The 20,480-nt window shown below is 39.0% G+C and overlaps 1 protein-coding gene and 1 long non-coding RNA gene across 4 annotated transcripts in view; one reads left to right on the forward strand and one right to left on the reverse strand.

Moving 5' to 3' along the window:
* Positions 1-20,480, reverse strand: part of CYP51A1 (cytochrome P450 family 51 subfamily A member 1) — a 55,618-nt gene that overhangs the window by 12,668 nt on the left and 22,470 nt on the right. The window contains exons 2-7 of one of the 3 annotated variants that reach the window (XM_060632443.3): positions 16,262-16,399; positions 9,138-9,200; positions 8,892-9,062; positions 6,105-6,203; positions 2,416-2,592; positions 817-943 (exon numbers count right to left, since the gene is read on the reverse strand). In XM_060632443.3, the coding sequence (XP_060488426.1) occupies positions 817-943; positions 2,416-2,592; positions 6,105-6,203; positions 8,892-8,933 (445 nt within the window). In that variant the 5' untranslated portion in view covers positions 8,934-9,062; positions 9,138-9,200; positions 16,262-16,399. Of the gene's footprint in view, positions 1-816; positions 944-2,415; positions 2,593-6,104; positions 6,204-7,374; positions 7,731-7,897; positions 8,003-8,891; positions 9,063-9,137; positions 9,201-16,261; positions 16,400-20,480 lie in introns of those variants that run through there. The other 2 variants (XM_078442476.2, XM_060632442.3) reach the window with 2 other exon arrangements.
* The window catches only part of LOC144615630 (uncharacterized), a 51,689-nt gene continuing 39,341 nt past the window's right edge, over positions 8,133-20,480 (forward strand). Inside the window, exon 1 of the long non-coding RNA XR_013553992.1 lies at positions 8,133-8,244. This is a non-coding gene — a long non-coding RNA (uncharacterized LOC144615630). The remainder of the gene's footprint in view (positions 8,245-20,480) is intronic.

The following is a 20,480-nucleotide window of genomic DNA, read 5'->3' on the forward strand; positions in this document are numbered from 1 at the left end:
ACTTTGTCTCACTTGTATTCATTAAGTTGGCATTCTAATTTATACATCAGCTTGTTATATGGTTAGAAACAGATCACATCAACTTTAGGTGTATTAAAAATAAAATCAAGTTTCTGGACCTTTTATAGAAACTGAAGACCACGCCCAGAAAAAACATGGGGACCTAAGAAGAGGTCTTGATGCTCTGTAGGCAGATGTTGCTTCCTGCTTTGGGCATGGCAATTTTCTCTGAAAGGAACACTTATTGTCCCATTTACAGAATGGATTCATACAAATATCCAAAGAATGTCAAATTATACTCAGTATACTCTGTACATAACGCAAGAGAGCATATAATACATTTGGTGGTAAAATAAACCTATGTACTTAAATTTACTTTTTTCATGAATTAAATCATTCTCATACAATATTAAATAAATAAGGTATTATATACAAAACTAAATCGCTTAGATTTTTGCTTGCCCACTGGGGTGAAAAAAAAAGTTATTTTATTGTCTTAAAATGACCTTGCAAAAAGTTTTACATTCAGTTTATTTTTATCTTTAAAAAACGATTTTTATATTATTTGTACAAATGAACTGAATAACCTGCATGTTAGTTAACCCATTTTAAAAGTTTTGCTAAATGAGTGGTAAAATCACTTCCTCTTGGGTCTTTTTAACTCTATGGTTATCAAAACATGTTCTTGCCATTAAATCTAAGGAGGTTTCACAAATGCTGTAGCTTGTTTTTTTATACATACCATATATTCTTATGTTTCTAGTCATAAAAAAGTAGAAATATTAGGATAAATGCAAAACCAAAACATTTGCTTACTTTTTTCTCCACTTTCTCCCCAACTTTGAAAGTATTCCTTTGTTTCTTTTTCAATTATAGAAACGTGCTGTCTAAAGTGGGCTATGTTAAGTCCACTTTTTAACATTTTCTTCTGCTCCAAAAACACCTTAAAAATATTAACGGTATAATACCAAGCATTAAAACACAATTTTGTTTTGTCACAAGATTCATTTAGGCTATTATAAGAACTCTGTAACACCCAAAGAAAACAATATTCTGAAAAAAGATTAAAAAACAATAAAAGGAATTTTTTTAATTTTTTTTTTTTAACGTTTATTTATTTTTGAGACAGAGAGAGACACAGCATGAACGGGGGAGGGGCAGAGAGAGAGGGAGACACAGAATCGGAAGCAAGCTCCAGACTCTGAGCCATCAGCCCAGAGCCCAACGCAGGGCTCGAACTCGCGGACCGTGAGATTGTGACCTGAGCTGAAGTCGGACGCTTAACCGACTGAGCCACCCAGGCGCCCCAAAAGGATTTTTTTTTTAAACTACATCAGACATGGGAAACTTAGCGCGTTTACATGGATCTGAAGTAATGTGTGGAGAAACACCTGGTGCGTGGGCCTTAGACTAACAATAAATTAGGAACCCCACCTCTGCCTTCCTTCCTACATACACATTTTGCCACTCCTCACTCCAGGGCTTACCTTTCCTATCCTGTTATCTTCTGGTATTCCAAACCAACCCAGACACCAACAGCATCTCCCAAAGGTTCATTACACTTTGATATCATTTTTATCCTACTTCACATATTCTCCCATTCTATTCCCAAACAAGTATCATTCCTTTCACTATCTTCCAGAAGTTTAATTATGATTCAATATAGTCTGACTAAAATAAACTCACCCTAAGACAACCAATGGTTTTAAACCATTGGGACATTTCTATTTTAAGAATCTGATCAGCAGTATGAAAAAAATAGATATATTTGACGACAGGGATTTTCCAGGGCTCTTGCTTTTGGCCTTGAGGAGCCATTCATTTCCCCACAGCCCCCCACCCACCCCCATCCCCAGAAATAACATTTGATGTTGACTCCTAACTGCTGCACTGGGATATGGGATACTAGGTAACGTGTGGTAGGATCTCAGCCAGAGCCCACACCAAGCAATTGAGCCAATGATCTCATTTGTGTTTTTTGTATCAACTTGCAACACTTTAATATTGGACTTTAGGAGGAGGAAAGAAACCAAACTTCTAAAGTGAACAATCTCTAGCTCAAAACAAGCTCTTATGCTAGAATTTCAGAGGAGTGGGATGGCAGGAGGACCTTCTGATTAAAAAATGGGATTTTCTTGTCACCCAATGGACTCAAATTCCAATGCACTGTTATCATTGGTTGTATTTCTCTGTGCAGGAAACCATTTAAAATTGCTTAGCCCGTGCCTGCAACTACAAAACAAATACCCATTCTTTGTCAGTTACCTAGGGGTTTTTGTCTTTTGAATGTCTCATTCTTCAGATTTTTGAACCAAGGAATGAATTGTTTCCACATTTTCCATGTACAATATTACACTACTACCTATAACATTATATTATAGATATGTCTTTCTTGGCGAGAAGAGCATCACCTACTGGATTAGGGACATCATATGCAACTCCCTTCCCAAACACAGGTGTTGTCAGGCGACTGTAGACATCTTCTGCATTCAGGTCTTCATTTTTACTATTAAAAAGCAGTGCAGCAGCATCACTCCCCAGAAGGTAAGTAAATGTCTTGCCCACCATGGTAAAGCTAAATACAGGTCCATACTAAAGAAAGAAAAGCAGCCTTAGTGATGATGGTAAAAAATATGGAGCACTAAAGAAATACTAACCTCTTTATTTTTGAAAATTAAAACGTGCATAAGCCTTAATGCAGTTATTCACCCAGTCTTTGTGCAGATTTATAATTTTATTCATCCAGTTCCAAATGAAATATGAATAAATTTTTCATTTTTTTCAGTTTATACTGAAAATATTTACTATCCTTTACACAAACATAATTTTAATAATTATTCTTTCATTATTGGACAAATGGGTGATGTGTCAGTTTTTTCATTTCTTATGGATATTTCTGCAATGAGTATCTCTGAGAATATAGATTTTTTTTCCCGTTGGTTAGAGAAAAGTTTATAGGAGTCACCAAAGGTTATGATCTTTACATTATTATACAAGTTATATAGTATTTGCTGTGTAAAGACATCGGAAGTTTATTTAGTTATCCGTTTTTACTACTATCTCACCAACACTAAATGATTTCATTTTTAATTCTTTGTTAATCTGGTTGAGTGTTAAATGCTTTCCCTTGCAGTTTTCTGATTATTTTGAAGACAAGGCTCTGAGGATATAATTGTGAACAAAAATACTGTTCCAGACTCATGACGCTTAATCTACTGAAAAAGATACCACTTAAAATCAAATAATCACATCACCAAATGTAAAACTGCAAATGTGACAAGTACTACTGGAAGGTAAGTATCTCTGTGATAAAAGAACTGAAACAAGGGAGACCAAAGAGAAGAAAGACCACCTGAGCTGAGGCTCCAAGGATGAGGAGGAATTAGCACGGTGGCCAGACATGCACAAAGGTCCTGAAGGAAAGAGTGGAGGAAAGGACAGAGGAGCATAGTCTACAGAGCCTACACCAGAGTCTCAGAAGCCATATTCAGGAGTTTTTTCCTTACAGGCAATGAAAAGCCATAGAAGATGTTAAACTGCATACGAGAGACACACTGATGTATGCATATTTTAAAAAGAAAGGTCCCTCTGGCTGTTATAGGAAGAAGAGGGAGGGACAAGAACAGAAAGAATACCAGAGGACGAGTTAGAGCCTATTACAGGAAACTGATGATGAAAACTTGCCACATGGTTAATGGTGGGACAATGCCCATAGAAGCAAATGTATACTGAGTTATTCTGGAGAATCTGCAGATGGAAACGGATTAAGAGAGGGAGAGGGAAGTATCAAGAATGAATCATAGGCTTCAGTTCACTGTAAAACAGAACAATGGTGAGAAGAAAGAACAGGACAACCAGGATTGGAGAGAGAAAAACCAAGGGTGAGACTTTAGAAATATTGGATTTCTGATGCCTTTGAGACATCTCAGAAAAGAATCACGTGAGAGGTGAACATCCAGGTCTGGAGCTTATTAATTTGGGTGTCATCCACATATGGCTGGTAACTGAAGCTGCAGGTAGAGAGGAGATCACCTAGGGAAGAATAAAGGCCAAGGACCAAACCTCCATGAACCCCAACAGTAAATGGCCAGGCATGAGCCCACAAATGAGTTAGAGAAGGCACAGTCAGAGAAGCAGGGGGAAAAAATGAGAGAAGCCACATTTAAGGAGGAGGGAGTAGTTGTGGTTACCAGTGACAAATACAGCTGAGAGGTCAAGTTCATTGAATTAGGAAATGGAGCTCATTAATCAAGGGTGGTATGAAGAGTAAGTAAACAGGAGATGTGGAAACAAAGTAAGTACAGAAAACTTGCTGAAGGGGGAAGGACATGAGAGGAGACTGAGTGGTCAACAGAAGCTCTGGTCCTTTTGACCTTTGAAAAATTTTTCAGAGAACATAGGAAAGATCCAGTTGAAGAAGTCACTATAGAAAGAAGAAAAACAGCATAATGTTCTTGAGACAAAAGATGGATTGAGACTTTAACTTCCAATAGGAAACAAAATAAAAACCAAGGTGACAGCACCTAGTAGGCTAGAGCCCAAGATTCTAGAGCCAGACTACCAGGGTTCACATCCAGGGTCCTCCACGTATTAGCTGTTGTGACCTTGCTCCTACAGACAGGGAATTTAACTTCTCTGTACTTCAGTTTCCCTCATCCATAAAATGGAAATAATGACAGTTCCTACTATTATCAAGATTATATATACATATATATATATATATATATATATATATACATACAGATTATATCCATGATGTGTATGTCAGATATAAATATATTATAGAAGAGTATGTTGGCCGTAGTAAACATTACATGTGTTGTATTACTATTATTATTATTAAAAGCCTACAGAGTTGGAAATCAGACCATATATAAATCCTGGCTTCACCACTAACCAGCAGGGAGCCCAAGAGCAAATTATATAACCTGTTTCTCAGTGTTATCATGTATAAAATGGATATACCTGAAAGGAATTTGTGGAGCTTCAGTGAAATAATCTATCTAAAGCACTCAGTATTGGCACAAAGTAAGTGTTTTATAATTAGTGTAACAGGAAGAAAAGAGAATGTATGTTTCAAAGTGGGAGCATGAGAGAGTTCTCTTTGGATGGTTATACATCTCTCTTTAAAGAGGAGACGAAATCATCTGCTTCGATAGGAAGATTCAGAAGTTTAGAAAATGAAGGTCTGAACTGTCAGTGTGGCAAACACAAAGTATGCCAACCATACTTTGGCATGATATGACTGTTGAGCAGTGTTCAAAGCTCATTCAAGGTAGGGAATCATGAAGTTAGGAAGGAACTTCCTAACTGGTGCAAGAAGAAAATGACTAATAGCCTCCCTCCAAGGTTGGGGTTTTACCATGTAAGTAAAATGAAAAGGAAACGTATGGTATTGGCTAAAGTGTAACTGAAATGGTGGACCATGGTGCCAGACTGGAAAAAGAAGGAAAGTAAAGAGGCTAATAATAGATCAGGAGAAAGTAAATGGGACAATGGACTAGAAGATCTAATGAGGTCAAAGAATGGTTACAATGGAAGGAGCTGTACAGGCAAGCTGGGAAAAGAAGTTATGGTCTCAGAATAAAGTGTCTAAATTTATACTGTGGAAATGAAACCATTAAGAGTGACAACCATTCAAAGTGGGCCTGTGGAATAAATGGTTGAATCAGCACAGGAAAGCTTGTTAGAAGGGCAAAGATCTGAGTGGCCATGGCATCACCTAAGTAGACAAAACTGAAGTCACAGAAGAGATTTAAAGCAGGTTAGAAAATCCCACAGATGACTAGTTAAGAAAAATAAGGGTCAATCAGTATCAGTTTTAACTATGATCAGTAAGTACAAAATTTAGGCTAGTGGTTTTTAGGCCATAGCTGCCAGAACTACAGGTTCCCTCAGGTGATGTTTCAGAGATCACCCAGGACATGGAAGAGATTAAGAGGATCTCCAAGACCCTTCCAGCTCTTAAACAGGAGCAGCTCTAATTTAATGTTTCCTATACTGAGGAGAAGCACAAGATCACAAATTTTTTTTAATGTTCTGCCATATAAAAGAAAGTTTGAAAAGCACTAATTTCTTTTCCTGTAATTATTTGGAAGACTTACCTTCTCATACGCATTTTCTAGGAATTCAATTGGACTTTTCCCAAATGCTATGGCATGTCCAAGGAATGGAATTGGAGAGAAAATGTATGGTGGACTTTTCTGCAAGAGAAAACAAAATGTGGACTCACATTTCATTCTAAAGGAGAAATCCAGTTTAGGTTCATGACCAAACAAATGAAATAAAAAATAAACAATCAATAGTAACTTAAGAACAGCTAAACTACAAATATCTTAGGAGTGGCCATAGTAAACAGAAACTCAGAACATGATGTAAGATAAATAACTAGACAAACACAAAGGTATTGCAACTGCACATGCTGAACACTGTCCAGAATATTTATTTGTGGCTCTAGGCAACTTTGTTAGCCAACAGCAGTGGGGAGAAAAAAAAAAAAAAAAAAAAACAGGAAAATCAAACAGCATCTTCACCACTACCACTCACAATTTTAGTCCCAGATTCTTGTCTAAAGAAGATATAGAAAAAGACAAACAGTAACTTGTACAGAAAGTGAAATGTTTAAGAAGCTACATATATCAGTAAACAAAACACATCTCATCCATTGATTTTAAAGAGAGGGTAGATCAGTCCTAGCAGGTGCTTTAGCACTCACTATAAAAGGCACTTTCATAAAACTTTTAGTTCGTACATTCCACTGTACAAAAGCAGTGGAATGTAAAACTGTAAAACTGTAAAAGGCAGTTTTAAAAGCTACTTGGTGTTGGCTGGTTAAGGATGCATTCACCAAATATATTCGGTAAGTATGAAGCTAATGGTCAATAAAGGCACTAAATTAAAGACACTGATACTTCATTGGCACAAGAAGTGACAATCCAGTCACTCTTACCCTACCAAACACTCCCCCCTTCAGACTGATATTAAGTCGCCATTAGGGGCAATATCACAGGCCGCAGGACATTGAACCCCACAAGGGCGCAGTCATCAAGACGACCGCCACAGGGACCGAAGCTGCCAGGGGCATCCCATCCCCAGTAGGGACTCCGCCAAAGTCTGTAACACTACTATGATCCTGGAGGTCCTGGCCAGCCGGAACCCCAGCACCAAGGCTAGCAAGGTCAAGGCAGTCTCGACCACCAGCAGCAGAGTTACGGCCACCTGCCAGCCCCCAGTGCGCCCGCTTCCACCGCCCAGCCAAGCATGGCCGTGGTCACCACTCCTGCTAGGCCTTTGGCCGCCTCTGTCGTCGCCTGGCTCGCCCTTCGGCCACAGCGGTCGCTGCGTCCCCCGCCCGGGTCCCCGGGGTGCACTTACCGCCCCGGGCGGCATGGGGGCCAGGTGGCCGACTGCAAGGCGGAACAGGTAGACTAGGCCAAGCGTGAAGGCGCAGGCGATTAGCAGCATGGATAGGAGGTTGCCGCCGGTCACCCTCTCCATCGCCTGCCCCAACACCGACCCGCCCGCCTGCAGTAATCCCAGCAGCAGCATCCTGGCCGCCACAGCATCCACTACAGTTCGCTGGAGACGCTGGAGGCCGAGGTCGCGGCCGCTCCTCCGAATCCACAGAGCGAGAGAAGCCGGCAGATGGGCGTCCGGACACGGCCCCGGCCCCCAGCTCTCCCACTAAACCGAGTCCCACCCCAACCCGTGGCTCCCACGCGCACCACCCTTGGCGTCACAGAACGAGGCGGGATCCGATGCTGGCCACGCCTCTCAAATAAGTTGGACTACCACCGCGGTCTCCTTACGCCAGGAAAAAGGACCTGAAAAAGCAAGTTGCACTTATGGTATGGGTGGTACAGAGAAAGAAAAGAACTTGAGTTTAGGAGGCGATTACCTCTGGGAACCTCAGACAACCTGAGCCTGCGTGCCGTGGGTGCGGGGCGCCACGATTCGGTGCGGGGAGGGGGCGGGCGGAGGGATCTCAGAGCGAGGTTTGCGACTAGACAGCGGAGCTCGCAGCGCTCTCGATGATTGCACCGCGCGCTGGTGAGGTGATCTCAGCATACATCACGTCAGCTGGGCGGGTGGCCTGGGCACCGCCCCTCGCCCGGGCTCGCGGGTCTGCTGCACCTGATCCTGCTTAGGGCCGGGGTGCGGAGGCCTCTGAGAGACCGCCCACGGAGTCAGGAAAAGGGGAATTTTGAAACACTGCTTCTGCATACTGAAGGGCGGGACGATGAGGTCAGTCCCACCCCAACCCAGTTAAAACCAGTCTGACAGGTATTAATATACGGCATAAAGGTAACAAATCTTGGTGGTTGTCTGGATTATCCAGAAAACGGTTTCCGAAATAAATCTGTGTTATAGGCCGTCGCGACCTGTCTGAGGCAACATTCCCCAAGAACTCCACTTTTGCCTGTTGAACCGCCAGGGATTTAAAGCGGGAGTTCAGTCCTACAGCTACCGTCGTACTGCTCCACCCACTCCTGTGGTTTCAAATAAACATATATATAATGACTACCAAATTTAATTTTTTTCTATTATTCTCACGAGCTCCTGACCGTATTTAGGTATTTATTCAGTCAACATTAAGAGCTAGACACTGGAGGATACAGCAGCGAATGAGAAAACTGCAGGGCTTTCAGGGAAGGAGCAGAAATAGCTAATTGCCTGGTCAACACCTCTAGAGACCTCACATTCATCTCATTGTCAATAAATCCAAAACTGAATTTATTATCTCCTCCCACCCGGCTGTCAACCTGCCCCTCCTGTAATGCATATGTAGGAAGGGCATCGCTATCTACCCCATTGCCCTCCTCCTTCATTCTTCATAGTTAATCAGTTGCTACATCCTATAATTCCACCACCTTGAAAGTTTCTCCACTCACCTTAGGTCTCCACTCCACTGACCTTAGGTCAGGCCTCATCATTGCTTGTCTCCATTGCAAAAGTACTCTGTGAGGTCTCTGCTTCCATGCTGGTCTTTAATGAGTCATCCCCCAGTCTTGCCATTTCTTGTAACTCTAAAGCTATGTTGTAATCATCTCTATAGGTTTCCTCTGTTAAAAGATAAACTTGAGAATAGGGATCATGCCTTAATTGTTTTTATATTCTGAGTTTATCCTAATACCTACCATAGCAGTTCTCAAACTGTGGTCCATGGCCCTCTGGGTATCCCCAAGACATGTTCAGAGTACCTGCAAAGTCAAAGCTCCTTATAATAATACTGTTATTTGCATTTTAACTGCTGGAATTTGCACTGATAGTAAAATCAATACTAAATAAAGCTTCTCCGGCCTTAGCACAAATCAAAGCAGGGGCACCAGACTGAGTCATTCATTATTCCTCACTGCCATGCACTTGCAATTAAAAAAAAAAAAAAAATTATCTATTTCACTTAAGAATGTCCTTGATGAAATAGTGAATGTTAATTTTATTAAAGTTCAACCACTGAGGACATGTATTTAGCTACTTCTTTCATGGAATAACATTTTTGCTTGAAAGAATGACTGCCGAGTGCCAGTCATTCAGATTTGGGTATTTGACAGACATTTTCTTGAAAATTAAATCAGCCTGTTTGTGCTTTTAAAGAAATTCATTGGCAATATTTGTTGTCAATGATAAAATATTAAATGTTTCAAATAAAAATTAAGAATTTTAGAAAACAATCTACTATTATCAACTTGACAACTTACTAATTCTTGAGACTTTTCTGCAGACGAAAATTTAGTAACAAATGGATTTTGTATACGATGTGTCAACATTAGAATCTTTGCATAATTCATTAAACCAGTATTTTCAGATGCCCAGTGCATGATGTTACAAAATCATGCCTGGGTAAAACATTCATTCAAACTACAAGACGAACCAATAGATTTTCATGTAATATAAAAAGTTCATTGATATACTTTCAGATTCTAGACTGCAACTTTTAAGATACTACAACTTATAAAGAAAAATATAATTATCTGGAAAAGTTATTAAAATATTCCTGCCTTTTCCAACTACACATCTGTGTGAAGCCAGGTTTTCTTAATATACTTCAACCCAAACATTGCACAACAGACTGAATACAGGAGCGCACATGAGAATTCAAGTATCTTCCATTAAGCCTGGCATTAAAGAGATTTGCAAAAATCTGAAATAGTACCATGTTTCTATTTTTTTATTTGAAAACATAACTGTGTTCATTAAAATACACATGTTTATGTTAACGTGGGTTGTTATTTTTAATAAATTAGTATTTTTATTTCTTCCCTTTAATTTGCATTACTGTCAATACATATAGATGTAACCCACATTTTTTAAAAAAGTTCTTTAGGGCTCTTAATAATTTATAAGATTGTGAAAGAGCTCTGAGACCAAAAATAATGAAAACTGCTGACCTAAAATTGAGTTGTGGGGCTTCTATTTTTTTTTTTTAAGTTTATTTTTGAAAGAGAGACAGAGTGCCAGCAGGGGAGGGGCAGCGAGAGAGGGAGACACAGAATTGGAAGCAGGCTCCAGGCTCTGAGCTGTCAGCACTAACCGTAAGATCTCACTAACCATGAGATCATGACCTGAGCAAAAATTGGACACTTAACTGACTGAGCCACCCAGGCGCTCCCGGGTTGTCAATTTTTGTTCTCTCTGGAACCACATCCTATGCCACCAGTATGATCTTCCTGTGAAATAGTTTTAAAGCAAGACCTTTTACTCATCAAAACTTCAAGGTAGTTCTCATTATTATATAACCATAGTTTTTGTTATTTTAATGTGAGTTTTCCAAAGTGATATTTCAGAAGTACATCATAAATTGAAAAGGGAGATTGTTGGGAGAGGGCCCAAGATGGCAGAACAGCATGGAAGTTTTTGGGGGGTCTCTCGTCCCTGAAATGTAGCCAAATCAACACTAAACCACATGCACACCTACAAAACTGATTTCAGGATTAACACAACAATCTCTACAATCTGAACCTCAAAACTCAGCAGGTACACAGAGTGAAGAGGTGAACTGGGGGAGAGAGAAGCCACAGAGGGCAGGGAGCTGTTTTTTGCTTGCAGAGAGAGGCCGGAGATGGGGGAGAGTACCAGAAAAGCACCTCTTGCAAAAAAACAGCTGGAAAGAAAGTGGAAAAGTGGAAACATCTCCAGGGACTGAACAAAAAAAGGAGAAAGGAGAGGGTTTAAATTCCATTAAGACTCTAAAAACAGGGGAGCACAGAGTCTGAAACTCAGCAGCTCCATACCTGGCGATGCTCTGGTGGGAAGGGTGAATCCTCAGGAGCAGAGAGCGAGGTCCAAAGAGTGAAGAGTCCAAGGGCCACACGGGAAGAGGTGGTTCCCCTGCTGGAAGGACATTTGGTAGAGGCTGTGTGCTCCCCGCCCCTGGGGCAAAGACCCCAGTGGACCCAGGAGAACAGCCACATTCACTGGTGCTGGAACAAGCACTATAAGGGTGAAGCCAGGCTCCAGGTGTGTGTTGTGATTTTTCATAAATTCTGAAACGCTGCTGCTACAAGATCGCGCGAACTTTCTCTGGGGCAGGCTGGCACCCAGCCACAGACTCTGAGCATCGGCAGCAGTGTGGTCTCCGAATGTTCCTGGGTGCCAGCACCCAGCCAGCACCTGGCCATTGCTCAGCGAGGCCCTCCCCCTGAGGGTCTGAGCAGGTCAAAGCTGCAGTCCCTCAGAAGTGAGGGGTTGGGAAACACAGCCAAATTGTAGCAGGATTCTTGCACAGAGAGTCGTAACAGAGGCTTTTCTTTCCAGGAAGCAATTTTATTCCTGACAGCTTTGAATAACACTGGACCAGATGGACTTAACAGATATATTCAGAACATTTCATCCTAAAGCAGCAGAATACACGTTCTTCTGCAGTGCACATGGAACATTCTCCAGAATAGATCACATACTGGGACACAAATCAGCCCTCAACAAGTACAAAAAGATCAAGATCATACCGTGCATATTTTCAGACCACAACGCCATGAAACTCGAAGTCAACCACCAGAAAAAATTTGGAAAGATAACAAATACTTGGAGACTAAAGAACATCCTACTAAAGAACGAATGGGCTAACCAAGAAGTGAAAGAGGAAATTAAAAAGTACATGGAAGCCAATGATAATGATAACACTGCAGCACAAAACCTCTGGGATTAGCAAAGGCGGTCATAAGAGGGAAGTATATAGCAATCCAGGCCTTCCTAAAGAGGGAAGAAAGGTCTCAGATACACAACCTAACCTTACACCTCAAAGAGCTGGAAAAGAACAGCAAAATAAAACCCAAAACCAGCAGAAGACAGGAAATAATAAAGATTAGGACAGAAATCCATGCTATCAAACCCCAAAACAGTAGAACAGATCAATGAAACCAGAAACTGGTTCTTTGACAGAATTAACAAAATTGATAAACCTCTAGCCAGTTTGATCAAAAAGAAAAAGAAAAGGACCCAAATAAATAAAATCAAGAATGAAAGAAGAGAGATCACATCCAACACTGCAGAAATACAAACAATAATAAGAGAATATTATGAGCAACTATACACCAATAAAATGGGCAACCTGGAAGAAATGGACAAATTCCTAGAAACATAAACTACCAAAACTGAAACAAGAAGAAATAGAAAATTTGAACACACCCATAACCAGTAAAGAAATCAAATTAGTAATCACAAATCTCCCAAAAAAAAAAGAGTCCAGGGCCAGATGGCTTTACAAGTGAATTCTATCAAACATTTAAAGAAGAGTTAACACCTATTCTCTTGAAGCTGTTCCCAAAAATAGAAATGGGAAGAAAACTTCCAAACTCTTTCTATGAAGCCAGCATTACCTTCATTCCAAAACCAGAGACCCCACTAAAAAGGAGAACTACAGACCAATTTCCCTGATGAACATTGATGCAAAAATCCTCAACAAGATACTACCCAACCAGATCCAACAATATATTAAAAGAATTATTCACCACGACCAAGTGGGATTTATTCCTGAGATGCAGGACTGGTTCAATATCCACAAAACAATCAATAAATACATTACATCAATAAAATAAAAGACAAGAACCACATGATCCTCTCAATAGATACAGGAAAGCATTTGACAGAATACAGCATCCTATCTTGATAAAAGCCCTCAAGAAAGTAGGGCTAGAAGGATGATACCTCAAGATCATAAAAGCCATATATGAAAGACCCACTGCTAATATCATCCTCAATGGGGAAAAACTGAGAGCTTTCCCACTAAGGGCAGGAACAAGACAGGGATGTCCACTCTCACCACTGTTATTCAACATAGTATTGGAAGTCTTAACCTCAGCAATCAGACAACACAAAAGAATAAAAGCATCCAAATCAGCCAGGAGGAAGTCAAACTTTCACTCCTTGCAGGTGACATGACACTCTATATGGAAAACCCAAAAGACTGCTACAACCAAAACACCAAAAACACCAAAAACACCAAAAACTGCTACAACTGATCCATGAATTCAGCAAATTTGCATGATATAAAATTAATGCACAGATATCAGATGCATCCCTATACACCAATAATGAAGCAACATAAAGAGAAACCGAGGAATTGATACCATTTACAATTGCACCAAAAACCACAAAATACCTAGGAATAAACATAACCAAAGAGGTGAAAAACCTATACACTGAAAATTATAGAAAGTTTATGAAAGAAATTGAAGAAGGCACAAAAAATGGAAAAATACTCCATACTCCTAGATTGGAAGAATAAACATTGCTAAAACATCGATACTACCCAAAGAAATCTACATATTCCATGCAATACCTATCAAAATAACACCAGCATTCTTCACAGAGCTAGAACAAACAAGCCTAAAATTTGTATGGAACCAGAAAAGACCCCAAGTAGCCAAAGCAATCTTGAAAAAGAAAACCGAAGCTGGAAGCATCACACTCCTGAACTTCAAGACTTATTACAAAGCTGTAATCATCAAGACAGTATGGTACTGGCACACAAACAGACACTCAGATCAATGGAACAGAATAAAGAACCTAGAAATGGACCCACAAGCATATGGCCAACTAATCTCTAACAAAGCAGGAAAGAATATCCAGTGGAATAAAGACAGCAAACGGTGCTGGGAAAACTGGACAGCGACATGCAGAAAAATGACCTGGACCACTTTCTTACACCATACACAAAAATAAACTTAAGATAGATGAAAGGAAGTCATCAAAATCATAGAGGAGAAAGCAGACAAAAACTCTTTGAATTTGGCCACAGCAACTTCTTACTCAACACGTCTGCGGAGGCGAGGAAAACGAAAGCAAAAATGAACAATTGGGACCTCATCAAAATAAAAAGCTTCTGAACAGCAAAGGAAACAATCAGCAAAAAGGCAACCGACAGAATGGGAGAAGATATTTGCAAATGACAGATCAGATAAAGGGTTAGTATCCAAAATCTATAAAGAACTTATCAAACTCAACACCCAAAAAACAAATAATCCAGAGAAGAGATGGGCAAAAGACATGAATAGACACTTCTCTAAAGAAGACATCCAGATGGCCAACCGACACATGAAAAATTGCTCAACATCACTCCTCATCAGAACTGAGAGGAGGAAATACAAATCAAAACTACAATGAGATACCAGCTCAACCTGTCAGAATGGCTAATCTTAACAACTCAGGCAACAACAGGTGTTGGCGAGGATGCAGAGAAAGAGGCTCTCTTTTGCACAGCTGGTGGGAATGCAAACTGGTGCAGCCACTCTGGAAAACAGTAAGGAGGTTCCTCAAAAAATTAAAAATAGAACTACCCTACAACCCAGCAATTGCACTACTAGGTATTTATCCAAGAGATACAGGTGTGCTGTTTCGAAGGGGCACATGTACCCCAATGTTTATAGTAGTGATATCGACATAGCCAAACTATGAAAGAGCCCAAATGTCCATCGATGGATGAATGGATAAAGAAGATGTGGTATATATATACAATGGAGTATTACTCAGCAGTCAAAAAGAATGAAATCTTGCAATTTGCAACTACGTGGATGGAACTGGGGTGGTATTATGCTAAGTGAAGTTAGTCAGAGAAAGACAAATATCATATGACTTCACTCATATGAGGACTTTTAAGACACAGAACAGATGTACACAAGGGAAGCGAAACAAACATAATATAAAAACAGGGAGGGGGACAAAACATAAGAGACTCTTATTTATTCTTGAGGGGGAGAGAGCCAGAGTGAGTGGGGGAAGGGCAGAGAAAGAGGGAGTCACAGAATCCAAAACAGGTTCCAGGCTCTGAGCTGTCAGCACAGAGCCTGATGCGGGGCTCAAATTCACAAGCTGAGATCATGACCTGAGCTGAAGTCAGACGCTTACCCGACTGAGCCATCCAGGCACCCCAAGAGACTCTTAAATATAGAGAACAGAGGGTTACTGGAGGGGTTGTGGGAGGGGGGATGAGCTAAGTGGATAAGGGGCATTAAGGAATCTACTCCTGAAATCATTGTTGCACTATATGCTAACCCACTTGGATGTAAATTTAAAAAAAATTTTTTTAATTAAAAAAGGGGTACCTGGTAGACTCAGTTGGTTAAGTGTCCGACTCTTGGTTTTGGCTCAGATCATGATCTCGTGGTTTTGTGAGTTCAAGCCCTGCATCAGGCTGAGCTGGCAGCCCAGAGCCTGCTTGGGATTCTCTCTCTCCCTCTCTGCCCCTTCCCCACTCACGCTGCCTCTGTGTCTCTCAAAATAAATAAATAAACTTAAAAACTTTAAAAAAAAAATTTTTTTTAAATGACCTAAACTGATTATCATACATTTATAAGCTTTATTTATCCCATGTAGTGTGGAGACTTATATTTTTCACTACAGAAATATGGTTTGATAATGGTAACCTGGTATCCCAGGTTCTGCCGAAGGTGTTAAATGTGCAGAATCTGTATGTCTTTCATTCTTAAGATGTGAAAAACTCAGATGGCAAAAGTAATCTATTTTGAGGGTCTCAGATACAGATCATGGACTTGTAATTCCTTCTCTATGTGATTTGACAAAAAATTTCTCAGTTTATTTCCTAGTTTCAAGAAGAACCCTTCCTGTACACACAGGAATATTGTCTCAGATTCCAACTCCTCTCCCCAGGACCATATTACCAGAATGCATAACACCAGGCCTAATATCGTCTTAAGAAATACATAAATATAATAAAAGAAGTGGCTATTTTCTAAAGCACATAATTCAAAATATGAGGGTTTTTTTTTTTTTTTTTGGCTTAGACAACAGAATTTAATATTCTCACAGTTCTGGAGGTTGGAATTCCCAGATCAAGGTGCTAGCTGATTCAGTTCCTGACAAGAGCTCTTTCCCTGGCTTATAAACAGTCATCTTCTCGCTGTGTCCTCACATGGTGGAGAGAACTCTGATGTCTCTTCCTCTTCTTATATGGATGACACCACAGAAAACAAACAAAAAACAACAAACAAACAAACAAAAAGGATGACATCAGCCTTGGATTAGGGCCCCTCCATTATGACCTATTTTAACCTTTATCAGTTCCTTACAGGCCCTATCTTTGCATATAGTCACATAGGAGTTAAGGACTTCAACATATGAATTTTGTCTTCATTACTGTGCCTTTCTTATAAGTTTGAAATTGGGAAATATGAGTTTTCCAGCTTGGTTATTAATTTTTAGGACTGTTTTGGTTTTTCTGTGTCCCTCAAATTTTTATATGAATTTTAGGATCAGCTTATCAATTTCTTTAAAAAAAGCCAGCTATCCTTTGATAGGGATTACATCGAATCTGTGGATCAGTTTGGGGAGTATTACCATCTTAACAACATGAAGTCTTATAATCCATGAACAGCGATGTCTTTCCATTATTTAAGTCTTCTTTAATTTCTTTGAATGATGTAAAGTGTTCTGTTCATCAGCCTTCCACTTCTCTTGTTAAATGCATTTTTAAGTATTTTATTTGTATGACATTATACATGGATACATGGTTTTATACATGGGATAATTTTTCTCTTTTTTTTCTTGTTCTTTTTCTTTCTTTCTTTTTTTTTGGGGGGGGGGTGGGGAGAGAGAGAGAGAGAGAGAGAGCCCATGCATGCCAGTAGGGTAGGGGCAGAGGGAAGGAGAGAAAATCTTAAAGCAAGCTGCATGCCCAGCACAGAGCTGACACAAGGCTCAATCTCAGGACCAACCATGAGATCATGACCTGAGCCAAAATCAAGAGTCAGACACAACTGAGACACCCAGGCACCCCACATAGGATAATTTTCTTAATTGCATTTTAGATTGTTTCATTATAACTGTATAGAATTACAGTTGCTTTTTGTAAATTGATCTTGTATCCTGCTACCTTACTGAACTCATTTACTAGTTCTAATGGGTTTTCAGTAGTTCATTGGGATTTTCTATATACAAGATTATGTCATCTGCGTATATAATTTTATTTTTTCCTTCCAGTATGATTTCTTTCGTTTTTTTTTTTTTTTTTTTTTTTTTTTTTTTTTTTTTTTTGCCTAATTGTCATGGCTTGAATCTCCAGCACAATGTTGAATAGAAGTGGTAAGAACAGACACCCCTGATGATGCTGGCTGTGAGTTTTTTGGTAGATACTCTTTATCAGATTGAGTTAATTCCCTTCTATTATTAGTTTGTTGAGTGTTTTTATCTTGCAGGGGTATTGCATTTTTTTCAAATGCCTTTTCTATGTCTACTGAGCTGATCATGTGGTTTTTGTCCTTATTAATATATCATATTGCATTGATTTTCATTTGTTGAACCAACCTGGTCATGGTATATAATTATTTTTGTATGTTGCTGGATTTGATTTGCTTGTATTTTGATGAGGATCTTTGCATCTGTATTCATAAGGAATATTGACTGCCCTTTTCTTAGGATGTCTTTGTTTGGTTTTGGTATCAGGATAATACTGGCCTCATAGAGGCCATTTGGATCTAATAATTTAATTTGCTGTTTTTTGTTTTGATTATTGTAGGCTTTGTGTGCTGAGGATCAGCCTAAGGTTTAAACTTAATGTCTTTTCTGAGTCTTTCCCTGGGGGTTGCTCACTTTCTGATTTTCCTTGTATATGCAATTGTTTTTGAATGTCCTGGTCTTTAATGTCTGGCTCCCAAAAGAGGAAAAAGAAAAATGAAGGGAGAAGGGAAGGGCACTAGCCCTTTAAATCCCAGAGAAGTCACTTCAGCCTGAGGGGGAGGGTCTTGCAACATCTAGGAGAGGTGCAATAATGGTCACCTATTTATTGACTACACCTCTCTATTTAGAAGCAGCAGTCAGCCAGAAGAGCTCAGATATCTAATATTTGGAGGACAGGGTCCTTTTTTTGCCCATTCTGGCTCCTGCAGGTTGTGTGCAGGCTGCTCCTGGAAAATGTGCACAACTGCCTGTGAGGGGATTGGGATGGGGAATGGTAAATACACAGGCTATTTGATCTTATTTTAATTCCAGTATAATTAACATACAATATTATATTAGCTTAAGGTATACAATAGTTATTCAACAATTCTATAAATTAGTCACTGTTCATCAAGATAAGTGTACTTTTATTCCCCTTCATCTATTTCACCCATATATATATGGTATATATGGTATATATGGTATCCATATCCTTGCCAATGCTGATTGTTTCTTGTGTTTTTTATTTTAGCCATCCTGACAGGTCTGAAGTGATATCTCATTGTGGTTTTGATTTGCATTTCCCTAATGATTAGCGATGTTGAGCATTGTTTCATGTGTTTGTTGGCCATGTGTATTCATGTTTTCTGCCCATTTTCTAATTGGATTGTTAGTTTTTTTGGTGTTGGGTTGCATCAGTTCTTTGTACATTTTGGATACTAATCTTTCATTGGATGTGTCATTTGCAAATATCTTCTCCCATTTAGTAGGTTGTCTTTTAGTTTTGTTGATATTTCATTGACTGTGCAGAAACTTTCTATTTTGATGTAGTCCCATTAGTTTATTTTTGCTTTTATTTCCCTTGCCTCAGGAGACACATCTGGAAAAATATTGTACTGGCCAATGTCGGAGACATTACTGCCTGTGCTCTCTTCTAGAATTTTTATGCTTTCAGATCTCACATTTAGGTCTTCAATCCATTTTTAGTTTATTTTTGTGGATAGTGTAAGAAAGTGGTCCAGTTTCATTCTTTTGCATCTAAATGTCCTGTTTTCCCAACACCACTTATTGAAGAGACATTCTTTTTCCCATTAGATATTTTTGCTTTCTTTGTCAAAGATTAATTGACCATATAATTGTGGGTTCATGTCTGGGTTCTCTATTCTGTTCCATTGATATGTGTGTCTATTTTTGTGCTACTAACATACTCTTTTGATTACTACAGCTTTGTAGTATATCTTGAAATCTGGGATTGTGATACCTCAAGTTTTGTTTTTCTTTTTCAAGATTGCTTAGGTATTCAGGGTCTTTTGTAGTTCCATACAAATTTTTGGATTGTTTTTTCTAGTTCTGTGAAAAAGATATTTTGATAGGGATTACGTTAAATCTGTAGATTGCTCTGGATAGTATGGACATTTTAACAGTATTTCTTTTTCCAATCCATGAGCATAGAATATCTTTCCATTTGTTTGTGTGATCTTCAATTTCTTTCATCAGTGTTTCATAGTTTTCAGAGTACAGGTCTTTCACCTCCCTAAATTTATTCCTAGTTATTATTTTTGATGTAACTGTAAATGAGATTGTTTTCTTGATTTTTCTTTTTGCTGTTTCATTATTAGTATATAGAAATGCAACGAATTTCTGTATATTTTGTATCCAGCAATTTTATTGAATTCATTTATCAGTTCTGATTGTTTTTGGGGGCAGTCTTTAGGCTTTTCTATATGTAATATATCATCTGCAGATAGTGAAAGTTTTACTTCTTCCTTACCAATTTGAAGGCCTTTTATTTCTTTTTCTTGTCTGATTGCTATGGCTAGGACTTCCAAACTATGTTGAATAGAAGTGGTGAGAGTGGACATCCTTGTCTTGTTCCTGACCTTACAGGAAAATCTCTCAGTTTTTCACCATTGAGTGTGATGTTAGCTGTGGGTTTTTCATATATGCCTTTATTATGTTAAGTATGTTTTCTCTAAACCTACTTTATTATATATTTTTTATCATGAATAGGATGCTGCACTTTGTCAAATGCTTTTTTAGGATTCTCTAAACCTACTTTATTATATAGTTTTTATCATGAATAGGATGCTGCACTTTGTCAAATGCTCTTTCTGCATATATTGAAACCATCATATAATTTTTATTCTTTCTCTTATTGATGTGATGCCTCATATTGATTGATTTACAAATATTGAAACATCCTTGCATCCCAGGAATACGTCCCAGTTGGTCACAGTGAATGATTTTTTAATGTGTTATTGGATTCAATTTGCTACTATTTTGTTGAAGATTTTTGCACTTATGTCCATCATAGATACTGGCTATAGTTCTGTTTTTTGTAGTGTCTTTATCTGGTTTTGGTATCAGGGTAA

This window comes from Panthera onca, chromosome A2, assembly GCF_046562875.1.
Source record: "Panthera onca isolate mPanOnc1 chromosome A2, mPanOnc1 haplotype 2, whole genome shotgun sequence".
In the NCBI taxonomy this organism is placed as follows: Eukaryota; Metazoa; Chordata; class Mammalia; order Carnivora; family Felidae; genus Panthera; species Panthera onca.